The sequence below is a fragment of the Phascolarctos cinereus genome, unplaced genomic scaffold (genome assembly GCF_003287225.1).
Source record: "Phascolarctos cinereus isolate Bilbo 61053 unplaced genomic scaffold, phaCin_HiC Scaffold_8;HRSCAF=390, whole genome shotgun sequence".
Classification (NCBI taxonomy): domain Eukaryota; kingdom Metazoa; phylum Chordata; class Mammalia; order Diprotodontia; family Phascolarctidae; genus Phascolarctos; species Phascolarctos cinereus.
This window is the reverse complement of record NW_027556291.1, coordinates 23,131,219-23,147,395: the sequence shown is the minus strand read 5'-3', so window position 1 is coordinate 23,147,395 and position 16,177 is coordinate 23,131,219. Positions and strand designations below refer to the sequence as shown.

At 44.7% G+C, this 16,177-nt stretch overlaps 1 protein-coding gene across 1 annotated transcript in view; it reads left to right on the top strand.

The window, feature by feature from the left end:
* The window catches only part of LOC110193056 (sodium/hydrogen exchanger 2-like), a 95,134-nt gene that overhangs the window by 56,671 nt on the left and 22,286 nt on the right, over window positions 1–16,177 (top strand). Inside the window, 4 exon segments of the mRNA XM_020964617.2 lie at window positions 3,015–3,085; window positions 5,505–5,669; window positions 8,418–8,529; window positions 10,893–11,027. Of these exon segments, the coding sequence (XP_020820276.2) occupies window positions 3,015–3,085; window positions 5,505–5,669; window positions 8,418–8,529; window positions 10,893–11,027 (483 nt within the window).

Here is a 16,177-nt window from a genome sequence, read left to right as displayed (position 1 = left end):
AGCTGTCATGGGCAAATCAATGAACCTCCTAGTAGCCTAAGGCAACTCTCTAAGAGTCAGAGTATTTTAAATGAGTTGCCAATCTGCATTTATGGAGAAACCTTCCATCCTGGGAATTTCTTAGACTAATGAAGTCACAGGTCCAGGTTACCCTCTCCCAATCCCAAATGAAAATGGTAGTTTTAGATACCATTTTCCATCATGAGTCTTTTGGAATTGTCTTAGATTGCTAAGTCTATCAAAGTTGGTCATCACACAGTGTGCTGTTATTGTGTACAACGTTCTCCTGGTTCTACTCACTTCACTCAGCATCAGTAAGTCTAAAATGGTAGTTTTAGAACAAAACATTGTGGCAAAGAAGCATTTTACTATAACCCAAAGGAAAGAATTTACCCGTAAGACCAAATCTAAACTTCTTCAACTAGTGTTCAGGACCTTCTATCAGCTGGTTTCTACCCCTTGCCCCCGTGCCAATCCAATGTTTTGTCTCCTGACCCTTCATATGATCCATGGGCTCTAGCTAAGTATCTTGTTGCTGCCCTAGGTATCCCACTCATTCTCATTCTATACTCCTTTGTTTCCACCATTTCCTATGGGTAGAATGCCTTAGAACCACAGGTGTAGAGCTCAAAGGACACCTGAGAGGCCATCTAAGAGTCCAGTCCATTTTAGAGATGAGGAACCTCAGTGAGGTTAGGTGAATCACCCAAGTCATAGGGGTAGTAAGTAACAGAGCACGGGTTTGAATCTAGATCTATTGCAGAACCATTGTTCTTTTGTGGTTACTACTTGTTTCAAGATCAAGCTTCACATTCATTTCTTTCAAGGTGCCTGGCTAGCTCAGTTGGGAGAGCATGAAATTCTTAATCCCAGGTCGTGGATTGTGTCTCATGTTGGACACAGCTATCTTTTGGGAAGCTAGGTGGGGCAGTGGCTAGAGTGCTGGAGAGAATCAGGAAGATCTAAGCTCAAATCCTGCCTCAGACACTTACTAGGGACGCCGGGCAAATCACTCGACCCCTATTGACCTCAGTTTCCTTATCTCTGAAATGAGGTGTTGGACTAGATGACCTCTGAGGTTTCTTTTTCTTATAGCATTTTTTGATGATTCTTTGATCCTGTGATCCTAAGAAGCATTCTCGAGTAAGCCTGCCTTTTGAAGCTTATTCTCTTGCTCTGCTTCTCCTTGACATGCACACACATGCATACATGCATGTAGACACATGCATACACACATGCACACACATGCATTTCTGGAGTGAAAGTCTTATCTTGCACATAAAGAGACTAATACAGGGTATTAGGAGGGCCGTGCCTGCTCAGAAAAGGCAGGATGGACAGTTTTGTTCGAACCTGTGATTTCACAGGTGTTGGCACCTCCCAGAGAGGACATTGCCTCCACTGGACAGATTGGCCCTATTTGGCAGCTTACCTTGTTAGAGAGTTGCCAGGAGTTCTGAGAGGTCAGCCACATCCCACAACCAGCAGGTGTCAGAAGAACAGGCACTTGAACTCGGGTCTGCCTGACTCACAGGCCAGTTCTCTATCTGTTGGGCTCCCTTGCCTATATCGTGAGGCTACAGAGATGAAGGATGAAACAGTCTCTGCTCTCAGGCAGCTCACATTCACTTGATGGGATACAACATGATGATGATGATGATGGTGGTGGTGGTGGTGGTGGTGATGGTGGTGGTGGTGGTGGTGATGGTGGTGGTGGTGGTGATGATGATGGTGGTGGTGATGGTGGTGGTGGTGATGATGATGATGGTGGTGGTGGTGATGATGATGGTGGTGATGATGGTGGTGGTGGTGATGATGATGGTGGTGGTGGTGGTGATGATGATGGTGGTGATGGTGGTGGTGGTGGTGGTGATGATGGTGGTGGTGGTGATGATGATGGTGGTGGTGGTAGTGGTGATGATGATGGTGGTGGTAGTGGTGATGATGATGGTGGTGATGGTGGTGGTGGTGATGGTGGTGGTGGTGATGGTGGTGGTGGTGGTGGTGATGATGATGGTGGTGGTGGTGGTGGTGATGATGGTGGTGGTGATGGTGGTGGTGGTGGTGGTGATGATGGTGGTGGTGGTGATGATGATGGTGGTGGTGGTAGTGGTGATGATGATGGTGGTGGTAGTGGTGATGATGATGGTGGTGATGGTGGTGGTGGTGATGGTGGTGGTGGTGGTGGTGATGATGGTGGTGGTGGTGATGATGATGGTGGTGGTGATGGTGGTGATGATGATGGTGGTGGTGGTGATGATGATGGTGGTGGTGGTAGTGGTGATGATGATGATGGTGGTGATGGTGGTGATGATGATGGTGGTGGTGGTAGTGGTGATGATGATGGTGGTGATGGTGGTGGTGATGATGATGGTGGTGGTGATGGTGGTGGTGATGATGATGATGGTGGTGGTGGTGATGATGATGATGGTGGTGGTGGTGGTGGTGGTGGTGGTGGTGATGATGGTGGTGGTGGTGATGATGATGGTGGTGGTAGTGGTGATGATGATGGTGGTGATGGTGGTGGTGGTGGTGGTGATGATGGTGGTGGTGGATGATGGTGGTGGTAGTGGTGATGATGATGGTGGTGATGGTGGTGGTGGTGATGGTGGTGGTGGTGGTAGTGGTGATGATGATGGTGGTGATGGTGGTGGTGATGGTGGTGGTGGTGGTGGTGATGATGGTGGTGGTGATGATGATGGTGGTGGTGATGGTGGTGATGATGGTGGTGGTGGTGATGGTGGTGATGATGGTGGTGGTGGTGGTGATGGTGGTGGTGATGATGATGATGGTGGTGATGGTGGTGATGATGATGGTGGTGGTGGTGATGATGATGGTGGTGGTGATGGTGGTGATGATGGTGGTGGTGGTGATGGTGGTGATGATGGTGGTGGTGGTGGTGATGATATAAAGAATTGTGCTTTTTCATGCCTCTGAAGCAGAGTTTCTTTTCCTTGGCTGCCAGTTGAGTTCCTCCTACATGCTGTGTGTATAGACAGACTCTTCTTTTTCAGTTCTTGGACCACTTGCTGGCTGGCATTGAAGACATATCTGGACACTGGGGACAGTATTACTGGAAAGACAAGTAAGAAGCTGCTAGAAATGCAACTGTGTACATGTGTAGAAAGGGAAAAAAAGATGACCCCTATGATTATTTCTTCATCCCTCTCCTGTATTATGAAGGTAATAGACAATCTCAAACAAAGATGGTGATCTCTCTTGTTTTTTTTTTTTTTAACCTTACCCCAGAAGGTATGAAAGTCATCAGATTGGGCTACCAGATCCCAACAGGCTGCCACACAAATTCCCAGACAAGGCCTTTCTCCTGGGAATGTTGCAGAAAGCCTTAGAGAGAGGCTTCATATCTCCTAAAGGGTCCTTTTTTGACCCTTTCCACTGGATTCTAAGCCCTACTGTATTGTCTTCATTTATGGTCTACTCTGGGCTCCCTGGTAGTCTGGTCCAATGTGCACTGCTTCTGGGTCATGGTGGCCTAGCCAACAGGGAGATGTTGGTAGTGTGCCTTGTAGGACAGGCTACTTCTGACCTATTTCTTTATGACTTTACATAGCCAGCTGAGCTGGCAGAAAGAGGACTAATAAGCCTTTGAGTCTTTTAGGATATATATCTCAATTGGCCAGGAGATGTGAAGTGTCAGAAAATACCACAGGTCACAGTATAGATTCACAAACCTGAGTTCAGTGACAGAGTTGGGCCACTTCTTTTCTCCATCATGTTCTCACACCGAAGCAATGGGCAGAAGGGATTCTGTTCTTAGGGTTGGAGTTAGTGGACCATTGACGTTTTCAAAATCCAATGGCTTTCTAAGGTCATGTTCCCACCCTACCCCCACTGCTTTTTATGGCCTGTTCTGAAATGCAAAGGGTATTTAGGCTACATTCAGTTCCTGGGTGTGAGGATTATTTCTTGAGTTTATTGGCCAAGATACTTCACCTCTTATATCTAAGGAATAGGCATTCTACTTCCACAGTATCTATTGAACCCTTTCCTCCTTTCCTTGAGGCAGCTAGGTAGCTTAGTGGATAGAATAGTGGGGTTGGAGTCAAGAACACCTGAGTTCAAATCTGAGCTAACACATGTACACTCTGTGTGACACTGGGAAAGTCACCAAACTGCTATTTGCCTCTGTTTCCTCAACTGTAAAATGGGGGTAATAATAGCACCTCCCTGGTTTGCTGTGAAGATCAATGAAATAATGCTTGTAAAGCACTTAGCATAGTGCCGGGGACATTGTAGGTGCTTAATTAATGCTTCCTTCTTTCTTTCTCTATTCCTACCTCAATACCAAGCCTCTTTTAAGATGGGCCAATGTCCTTCAATGTTCGAAATCAAACTCAGATTTATTTCTAAAAAAATTAGGACTTCAGCTTAATTTTCAGGTATGTACTTAAGAAGCTTGATTAACCCAATTAGAACATTTCAAGACAATTTCACTATTTGGACCTGGCTTACAAGGTTCCCATCCTTCACATCTTTTCTGTTTTGCTTTTTATTCCACAAACATTACAGTTCTAAGCATCATGGAGTTCGTAGTCTAGCAGGATGATAAGGCACCAATAGGGATAACCCCAACACACAGTGACGTGTGGCAAGTGCAGGAAAGAGGTGCACACTAGAGGATCAGAGAAGGCTTCATGGAGGAGGCACCTTTTGACTAGGGGTGGAGAGTGTGGAAGAGACTAGAAGGGGAGGGTAGTGTCAGATTGTAGAAGGCCTTGAATGCCAGGCAGAGGGGGTTTGACCTTTCCTCCAGAAGTGATAGGGAGTTACCAAAGATTTTTGAGCACAGGAATAACTGAACTAGATCTATACGTAAGAAAAAAATATTCTCACGCCAGTCTGAAAGACATTTTGAAGGGGGAAGAGAATGGAGGCTTGAAGTCTTCTTGGCAGGGAATTACAGTAGCCCAGGGCGGGGTGGCAATTAGGGCTTGTACAAAGCTCGGTGGTAGTAGTGAGGTAAGAAATAGCCACAGAGTGCTGTAGAGAGAGGCATTGAATTTGAAATGAGAGGATCTGATGTTTGAATCCCAGCTTTGTGATTCTGGGCAAGTCACTTTACCTGTCTCCTGTATTACTTCATCTCAGAAATGAAAGAGTTGGACTTGATGTCCTTTGAGGCCCATTTAGCTCTCGATCCCATGATCCTTTTCTGTGGCTACCTCCTACCCAGTCTCTTACTCATTTGTGTCACTGGTGTGTCACCGCATTAAGATCAGTCTTCACAGATGAGGACCTGAGGCCAGAGGACGTTCGGTGACTTGGCCACAGTCATGCAGCTAGTTAGTAAGTGGCAGAGGTGGTACTTGAACCCATGTTAGCTTGGAAGGTTTTTGAGAGCAGAGCCTGTGCCTCCTTTTGCCTTTGTGCCCTCACTGCCTTGCATATAGTAGGTCTTCACAAATGTTCGGGGACTGACTTGACTTTTCTGAGGAGAGAGGCCAGTGAATTCTTGGCATTTTTTTTCTTTGTTGCCTGAGCAGATTGGAATATTTCAATAGCCAATATCTGCAGAAGATTTTGCTGCGGGATTATGACAAGCCCAAGTCTAGCATTGTGCTCCTGTATGAAAAGCTGGAGAGGAAACATGCCATTGAGCTGGTAGAAGCTGGTCAGCTGGTCCATGCTCCAGCCAGTACACCTGAGTGGTAAGTATTTTTCAAGACCCATGATGTTCTCTTGCAGGTACTACCTGCCCAGCCTTCTAGCCCTTGGGAGAATGGAAACAGCTACAGTCACTAAAAGAAAGTGTTGAAAGTTTTCTCTTGGGAACTGTGCTTCTCTTCTCTCTCACCCCAGGCCTTCACAGCTGCATTGCTGAGCATGGAGGGCCTGGTCCATCTAAAAGTGGGGAGGCTGGCTATGAGGTGGTTAGCTACGTGAAAAAGCCACTGGAAGATTCTTTGAAACATCCGTCTCCTAGGAAAAACACTCTGAGTGTTCAAATTTACTTTTTAAAAATGAAAATAAAAATGAAGTTACCTTTTGCTTCTCTTGAATGAGGCATGAATAGAACTTTATAGGATTTTTTTTTGCAAGGGAGGGAGACAGAAATAATGGATGTGCCAAGGGTTTCCTTGCTCTTTTTTCTGGATGACTGTTAAGGGAGAGAGAATTTGAAAAAGGAAAATAATGGTAGTGGGGGAGAGAGAAAGAAGAAAAAGCAAAGAATTCTTCTATAGAGCAATTCACATTAAATGTGCATTAATATGGGAATGTGGTAATTCTCCGAGTGCCATGAGGTTTTTTTTTCCCCTCTTGGTAAAATTTTTAAGGAATTTTTGTTAGTGTTGGAGAAGACTTTGGGGGCTTGCAGTTAGCCTGTTATGCGTCCATTAAAGTCCTCCTCAAAAGCTCCATCCTACCGAGCTGGAATGGCTTTGAATGAATGAATGAATGAATGAATGAATTCGGGCTAAGTCAGAGAGGCTCGTCATGAAGTTGGTCAGTCTGCATTGGTAGGGTGAGTGTGTCTACACTGATACCATTTTAGATCCACCAGACAGCAGTGATGGCTGGGCCCATCCCATTCAGTCAGCCAGTCAGCACCTGTCATGAATACACATATGCAATATGCATATTGAGGCTTGAAGAGTCTGACTTAAAGTTGTGGCCATGGTTGGCTTGACCCAGGGCCCCAAATACAAATGACTCATGTCCAAGATCAAAACAGCAGTGGCAGGCCCCAAGTTTGAGGAGAGTTACTCATGGAACACTACTATTTAAAAAGTGACTCTGATACTGGCCTGACTGGTGGCTAGGTCATCCTGACCTGATTTTGATCAGAGAACCTGGAGGGAGGAATGGGTCCAGAAGTAAAGAAACCAGAGATGTTCTGGAGAAGAGTGATTGCAACAATGATTAAAGGGGTGAGTGAGATCCTTCAGGAGAAAGTTAGAGCAAATGATGCTGTTTACCTTGGAGAAGAAAAGAGAAGAATTCCCCTTAGGGGAACTGACCAATTATCTTCAAGTACATGGGAAAGATCTTTTGATTCATCAGTGGGGGGAAAATTCTCCTCTGCTAATACAGTTCCCAACCCTCCATGACTTAGAAGACTAGCCCTGTGGAATTATGAGAGGCCTGCAGAACTAAGTGACTTGTCCAAGGTCACATAGCCAGCAAGTATCAGAGGTGGCCTTGGAACTTGCTTCTTCCCAACTCCAGCTTCAGTAACCTGCCTAGAACTCCAGGTTTCCTCTGTATCTTCCAGGAGAGCTGGGAGCAGAATGCTCATCAGTTAGCTTTCCTTACCAAAAATTAGACCATACAGTTAGCCAAAAAGAGAGTTTGTCAATTCAGTGTTGAAACAGGATATCAAGGAATACAGTGGGATCTTTTCTTCTGGAGAGCTTTTAAGTTAGGCCAGACCTATGCAGGATTCAGCTGTCCTAGATGGCTCAGGTTTCCTTCCTGTGCCTTCATAAAGGGGGCTGGCTTGTCCAGATGGCCTTCTGAGGAACTTGCCAGCTCATTTCTATTCTTTGTGAATTCAGGGTGGGGTGGACTAGTTGGAATGAGACAGAGGTGGGTGCACAGTGGAGGGATATGATTCCTTGGGCCTGATTATTTGGGGTAGGGGGAGACCCAGGGCATTGACCTTTTTGCTAATGCAAAATGGAGGACTGAATAATAATCTGGGGATGTGGGCAGATATAGATAGTTAATCTGGATAATTCAGGACCTAAGTAGGAAATGGTTTTATTTGAAATTCATAGACCAACTGTCTGCATTGCCTGAAATAGCCAGATGACAGCTTAAGCCTCCATTTTGCATTAGCTGCATAAAACTGGCAGTAGAATTAGGCCCAGAGACATTCCGAACCCATCAGTCATTATCTCTTCATTGAGTTCTCCACCTCTAAGAATTTGAACTGGAAAAGAAACACTAAAGATGGGAAGGCCATAAACATTTACTGTCAGATGGAAGCTGGTAACACAGCTAGGAAAACTCCCACAAGCCATTTGAAATGCCCAGCTTTCATGCCTTGTTTCAGTGCCTTGCTTAACTGGATTTCTCATTGTCCCCACATGATTACAAAGAAGAATCACTTTGAAAAAGGTGATTCTCCAATCCAGTGGCTTTTCAGAACCCATCGTTGGGACTCTCCAACTCCTTTCCTGTTCAGTGGAAGGAATACTGAAGTTCTTAGAGCCCAGTACTAGACGTGTCCCTTGAAACATTCACATATTAACATTTGGGCTTAGCTACCTCTTGTTGAGGCCCACCAAGAATCATTCAAGTGCAGTCCTGATCTTTCCCTTGACACTTTTATTTTGTTTACCTTTTTGTCTTTTGATGCCTCAATAGCTTGAATGCGAGTTGTTTTCATACCTTCAACTTCAATGCCTTTTTGTATTTGATTCCCATTAACAACCTAGTTGTTTTCTTTGCAGCCACAGTTGTGAACCAGCCACAGCAGCCACAGTTCCAACCCCTCTGGATCAAGACCTCGTGGATAATATACAGCAGATATTGGCTACCAACTTATATAAAATCAGGAGAGGGGTAAGGATTCTTTTTAGCTCAAGTAATGCTATAGTAGTTCTACAAATGGAGTGAACCCATCTCTGTTCTGGCACATTTCACGTGGATTTTGTGAGGCTGAGTAGCCCCACTGGTGGTCTTGGTCTGGTACTCAGTTGCTGAACTAGCCTGATGGCTGCCCTTCCTTTTCTAAGATTCTGGGGTCTTGTGAGATATTGATAATATTCTGTTTAAGAAGATATTAGATGGTGGAGTGATGCAGAAAATAGAATTCAATAGATATAGAAAGCACTTGGAACCCACGGGAGGAAAGAGAGGATAAAAATCCAGTAATTAGACTGCCAATAAAAGACATAATTATAATTCTGCCAATTTACATGTGATTTCAGTTCCTTTCCTAACTTGGAATCATTCCATATTGTTATCCCTAAAATTGCTTATCTGTAAGATATTCCTCCCTATGTTGGGGTATGTTGGGACATAGTGTGTTGTGGTTGAAAGGACACTAGACTTGAAGACCCGAGGACAGAGGTGAAAGTTTGTCATCTGTAAAATGGGGCTAGTGATGCTTGCCCAGGGTTATTGCTTTGTAAACCTTCAAGTTCTATAGAAATGGGAGTTATTATCATTAATTATTAGTTTGGGCAATTATTATATGGAAGGGCTGTGAAATAATCTTTTCACTATACTCTGCAATTGTCAGACCATAGGAGAGCATTGGACCTAATCGTGGCCACCAAACGTCATAAAAAAGATGTAGAGAAACTGGGGCGGGGTTGGGGAAGGAGCAGAGGAGAGAGAGACATGCATATGGACAGATGTGCAGATGGGTGGACGGGCAGATGGATAAAGGATGGGTGGACAGATGGACAGATGGATAAAGGATGGATGGACAGATAGACAGATGGGCAGATGGATAAAGGATGGATGGGCAGATGGACAGATGTATGGATATCAATAAAGACCTTGAAAAGAGTACCAGGGTCAACCAGAAGAATTGTAGTTGGAGAAGATAAGGAGTAAATTAATTATTATTTTCAAGAAAGGATTTATAAGGAGGCCATCAAGCAGGCATTTTGTCTGGCTCTGAAAGCCCCAACGAGATCTAGCATGATGCAGTTTTGCTTGGATATGAGGAGGAATTTCTGAAATAGAACCTGGGAATGGGTGACCTTGTGAGGGGGGTAGTAGAGTCTTTATTCTTTTTTTTTTTGGTGAAACAGTTGGGGTTAAGTGACTTGCCCAGGGTCACACAGCTAGTGTTATGTGTCTGAGGCCGGATTTGAACTCAGGTCCTCCTGACTCTAGGGCAGGTGCTCTATTCACTGCGCCACCTAGCTGCCCCTAGAGTCTTTATTCTTAAAGATTCTTAAGATAGATAAAACATTTATTAAGCGCTTACCACGTACCAGACCCATACGAAATAAGATGACCAAAAAATCAGCCCAAAGGCACAGTCTGGGGCCCTGTATGTGAACCCTGCAGACATCTTCTAGCCCTTATATTCTCAGGGTGGTGCTGGAGTTATTTCAAATAGAATTGCAAAAACTAATTGTTATATTTTCAGTGTGAGCCTTTAAAACTCAGAAATCAGCAAACACTACAAATCAGGGCTTGGTGGATTGTTTCAGTGATTGTCTAAGACTTAAGAAAGTGAGGGAGAAACTGTTAACGTAGATTAAACTTATAAGTGTGTCATGCATACATTCCCCTCCAGTCCCCACACCGCAGATCTGGTTGTTAAATATTTACCCACACACCCCTGTGCTTCATCAGCTTCCAGAGTGGAGCCTAGAGCCATAGCAAAGTAGAGCAGAGAGGTCCTGGCCGAGGCCCTGGCTTTGGCTTGCTGTGCTAGCAGCGTATAGGAGATCGCCTGCCAGGCCTGCCTGAGTTCTTAGTCACGGGTGAGCCTCCCTGCCTGGGGAGTGCCGTCCTGGCAACTTCAGGGGATTGGCCTGAGGCTCGGCTTAGGTGGTGACTGAGTCTGGCCCTTTAGGCCAGGAGCCATGGAGAGAGGAGACTAGAGACAGATGGCAAGAGAATGTAGTTCTTTTAAAGGCAGAATCTTTTTTCTTCTCATTTTAATATTCTTAGAAGAGTTTATTTTTCTGAGGAAATTGTGAATAAATGTGATGTAAGATTTTTTTTTTAAGTTTAAGGATGAGGGACATTTTAAGAGGGCATGAATATGTATGGGTGAGATGGGTTAACTACCTTTTTTTCTTTTTTGGTTTACCTTCCCTGTGAAGTGCATATAATCTAAAAGAATTCCAAATTTAAGCCAATTTAAATTACATATGCTCAGAACCCTGAGTCGCTTTCTTGACACTGATTTCATTGGGACTTCATTCTGTCTACTTTGTGTTGGGCTGTGTTTCCAGGCTCCTGCATATAACAGGCATACTCTTCCAGGAGAAACAGGGGCAGCCGAAGAGGCCAAAGAAATTCTCATCCGAAGACACAGGAGCCTACGCCACAGCCTTTCCAGAAGTGACTGGGAGAGAGCTGTCACGGAGGTAGGGAGGAGTCTTCTGAAAGACACCGAGAGCTTGATTCCCCCGCCCAAGTCTTCTAGGGAGAGCGTGGCTATCCGCAATCAGAGCTGTGACCACAAGATGCTAATGCACTGATGCCCAAGTGGGACTTTTCCTGAAAGTCCCTGGAGAGAGAGGATTTGGATTCGGGAGACCATTTTCTGGGTCACTGAATATTTCACAGATACCAGTGTAGCACTCAGGCTGGCCATCTGTTGGCCCTAACTCATGATACGCGTCAGGCCTACCTCCCTCTCTGAGGTTGTCCTTTTCTTTTTCTTATGCAAAGATCACTTCCCAGTGACTCCCTTCCTTCATCCCCTCCCCCAAATAGAACCCTGCCTTCTCACCAATAAGTGCAGACAGACAAAACAAAATGACACTCTGGCCTTGTGTGAACTTGGAACCATCACCCCTCTGCCCTTGACCTGAGAGGAGGAAGGCAAGTGGGCTTCACAAGCAGGTCTTCTGGAGTCACTTCTTCATACTTCTTTTCTTTTCTTTTTTTTTTTTAAATGAGGCAATCAGGGTTAAGTGATTTGCCCAGAGTCACATAGCTAGTGAGTTTTATGTGTCTGAGGCCGGATTTGAACTCAGGTCCTCCTGATTCCAGGGCCAGTACTCACTTCTTGATAGTTCTCGATAACCCCTTAGAAGTTTGATTGGAATAACAATAAATATGCAAACTATTTTGACTGGCAACATTAATTTTTTAAGTGTCTAGCTGTTGTTTTCCTTTACATCACTGCAGTGGTCATGTCGATTGGTCTCTTGACTCCACTTCTTTTCTCTGTATCAGTTCGTACAGGTCTTCATGTTCATCATTTCTTCTGATCCATTAATATCCCATTGCACTCACAATTTGCCCAGTCTTTCACTGATCACCAGGTACCCACTTTCCTTCCAGGTCTTTGTCACCACAAAAAGTGCTGCTCTAAATGTTTCTGTGTGTATGGTATTTTAGTCTCCTTGAGGTGTATTCCTGTGTGCCCTACCTTAGAGAATAGTAGGTTTGCAAGGTCAAAGGGTATGTTCAGTTTAATGGCTTTAGTATAATTCCAAGTTGTCTTCCAGAATTATTGGATCAGCTGATTCCACCAGCAGGCTAACTGTCAGTAGGTCTCTTTTCATACTTCCTCTATTAGTTCTTATTTTCTGTACTTTGGCATCTCTGCCAATCTAGTGAGCATGAGGTGAAATCTCAGAATTATTTTAATTTGCAAGTTGCTTAGTATTAGTGATTACATGTGGTTGTGGCTAATTTGCATTTTGGCTTCTGGAAAGCTCCCTCTTAGAATCTTTGACCATTTAGCTTTAAGGAATGACTTCTATTCTTATATGTTTCTGTCAATTCCCTGTATGTCTTAGGTATCAGAACTTTATCAGAGATCTTTGCTACAAAGATTTTTCCTAATTAACTGTTTTTCTTCCAATTATATTGATTTTCTTTGTAGGAAAACTTTAAAATTCTTTGTAATTGAAAGGGTCTGTTTTATCTTCTTTTATCACCTCTGTTTCCTGCAGCGAGTCTTTCCCTAGTCCTAGCTGTCCCTCATTTCATTCTTAACCAATGTCATTCCTTTCATTCTCTAATTTTTCATACTATGACCTTTATTATTCTGGTCATGTATCTATTTGTACTTTATTGGGATATTTTTGTGGCCTGAATCTAATTTCTGCCAAATTGCTTTCCAGTTTCCCCAGCACTTTTGGTTGAATAAAGAATTCTTTGGGTTTATTGAACACTGGCTATGAAATTCAATTGCTTCTGAGTTTTACTTTACTAAGTCTCTTCCATTAATCAGCTTTTCTGTTTTTCAAATCAGTACCAAATAGTTTGGATGAATACTGCTTAAGAGTGTTACTTAGGTTATGATAATACCAGCCTCCCTTTATTCTTACTTTTCCCATTATTTCATTATTATTATTATTATTATTATTATTATTATTAGTAGTAGTAGTAGTAGTAGTAGTAGTAGTAGTAGTAGTAGTAGTAGTAGTAGTAGTAAAAAGTAGAGACTAAGTCTCCCCATCTCTCCCATGCTAGAAGTGCAGAGACTATGTCCTGGGCCCAGTCCCACTGGTGACTGCCATGGAAGCTTTGACTTGTTCCATTTCCAACCTGAGCTAGTGTGCCCCTCCTTAGGGAGCCTGGTGGTCCCCACTCCTGGAAGCTTACCCAATTGACTTAGGCCACCGCAGCTCAGAATTTCTAAACTCAAACAGTCCCCCAGCCTTGACCTCCCTAGTAGCAGGAATTAAAGGCATGTACCACTACTCCTGACTTCCCTTTCAATTTGTGACCTTTGGGTTCTTCAGATGAATCTTGTTATTATTTTATCTAATTTTATTTAAAAAAATGACCCCTTGGCAGTTTGACTGATGCAACAATAAATAGGCAAGTGGTTTTTGGTAGCAGCATCCATTTTTATTATATTAGCACAGCCCAGCCACTGTTTCCCCTCTTCTTTTTTCTGTCAGATGTACATTTGATGTCCATTCCCAAATCTACAAAACTAAAGTAGAGATCAACAGAAGAGAAAAAGGTTGGGGTTAGGTAGAGTTAGTTAGGGAGGCCTCTGGTGAGGATGCACACACACAGATCTTGAGCTCAGTCTTACAAAAAGGGTTACCCAAGTTTGCATTGGTAAGGAAGAGGGGAATGATGGGGCATTCCTAGTAGGAAGAATTGTACCAGTGGGAAAGGCATGGCACGTGGCATATATGAGCAATGCGGTAAAATGCAAAGACCACCCAAAAGGTCAATAGAAATTCTCTTTACAATTGACTAGTGCTTGGAGGATGCATGGAGACCTTCTTTTACACTTCTCCACTAGGGTCTCTGGCATTTCGATGGTGTGTGGATACTGCCCTCAGCTCTTTGATGACTTGCGTAGATGTCCCTTGGAGTTCTTGTGGCCCAGCTCATGGGGAGCCAGGCTGGTTGTTGGAAACCAGCAAAACAGTCCTGTCCTCAGGTGCCTTGGCAGTCCTGTAACGAGTCTGTGCTATACCTCCGTGCTACACCGTGATGAGATACAAAGTAGGACTAGAGTGCCCAACAGAAAGAACTCATAACAGAATCTATATTTGCCAAGTTTTAGCATATAATTACAATATTTGCAACATTTACTTTAATAGGTAATATTTTGAGAATTATCATCATAAAAATTATCTTTGCAAGTAAATTGTAACTCTGGAGTTAGAGTATCCCTCCCCTCCCTTCTCTCCTCCCCCTCCTCTATGCTTCCTCCAGTCCTCCCTCCCTTCTCCCCTCCCCCTCCCCTGTCCTTCCTCCCTTCCTCCCTCCCTTCTCCCCTCCCCCAAATCCCCTCCTCCCTCCCCCCTCCCATCCTCCACAAGGACTTGGGTACAACTTTGGGATTATCCCTCTCAAAATCTTGTGTCCTTACTCAGGGAAACTTTTGGAAATTCAGTATCTGCCTTGTTTTAAAAACCCCTTGACTCATGCCCACATCCAGGGTAACCCTAGGAACTTCAGTATTTGACTGATTTTGCACCCCCCCCCCAACAAGAGGCCCTTAGTTTCCCTGCAAGCATCTAGTCTAACAAAGCATTAAAGACAGAAAAGGTTTTATTTATACAATAAAAGGATAGAAAGGATTTGTACCTTAACTCATAGACAGCCAGGAAAACTTTCCCCCACCTTCCCCCAGGGTACAATCCTGTCTTATGGTACTACTCTACTTTTTCATTACTACCCTATGGAGCTTGGGGGCTCTAGCCCTTTGGGTACTGCCCTGTTCAGCTTGGGCTTGCTAGGGAGATGACTGTTCACCTTCATCTCCCGGAGCCCCACTGGCCCCATGACCGGTAAAGGGCAGGGCTGAGCCGTATGGCTCCCCAGCATTGCTCGCTGCCTCATCACCACTCGGTTCTGCCATTCCGTGCTGCATCGATTTTCCTTCACCTTGCAGCATCTGGTCACTCTGCTGCTGGTTCAGCATCCTCGTCTGGCGCTGGCCACTTCTTTCCAGGGACCACATGGATGCAGCCCCCTTTAAGCCAGGCCTGTCTCCAGCGCCAGGGGCAGCTGCTCTCTCTGTCCACTGCCAGCTCTTGTCAGCTCTTTCCCTCAGGGGCCACATGGATGTAGGGGCCTTCAGCTCAGGCCTGTCTCCAGCGCCAGGGGCAGCTGCTCTCTCTGTCCACTGCCAGCTCCTGTCAGTTCTTTCCCTCAGGGGCCACATGGATGCAGGGGCCTTCAGCTCAGGCCTCTCTCCAGGTCCAAGTGAGCCTTGGCATCTCCATTTCTTCTGGCCCCCTACTTCCTCTGAGTCTACATGTGGTTCTGTGTCTCCACCAGCTCCGTCTCCCCTGGGGCTGTGCACACGGAGCAGAGGTATCTCTCCCTGCACGCGTGTTGTGCGTCTCATGCTGACTCCCCTGAACTGCTGGCCGTTTTCAGGTCTGTGTGGCGTCTCTCTCTGTCTCTGTTTCCTGTGGCCCAAATGTTCCCTCTTTTATGGAAACTGTTGTCCCTTTGTGTGTGCACCCTGGGGAGGCCTTGGCATGTGAGGGAAGGAGGGGCATACCCACCTCCTCTTGGCCCATGCTTGCTACAAATTAATAATATTTAAGAACCTGCCATGAGGAGAAAATGCAAATAAGCAGAGGAATTCTTATTCTATCCAACAATGTGGTTCAGTTGGATAACGATTGGAGTCAAGTAACCTAGGAGAAAGCTTATCATGAACATGTTGTATAACAGTTTTTTGGATACAATGCCAATAATGTTCTTATTGGAACTGTGCTGCATATGTTAGTTAATATTGTTTGTCCTGTTCTGGCCTGGCCTGGAGCTGTTACTGACCTTGAACTGGAAAGGACAGTGAGAAGTGGTCAATATACTTAGAAGCTCTCAGCACCAGGAAAGCAGGCTTGCAAAAATGATGGGTCACTTTACTAAATGTGACAGCCAGAAGGGAAGACCATCGGGGTGAGAGGCTGAAAACCTGGGTCTGAATTCCACGTTTCCCACTGACTTCCTGTGAGACACTGAGCAAGGCCCTTCCCTTCCTTAGGCCTTGATTGTTTCCTCAATGACTTCTCAGGCCGTAGGATCATTTATATAGAGCTGAAAGGGACCTTAAAGGCCATGCTTTCTTATG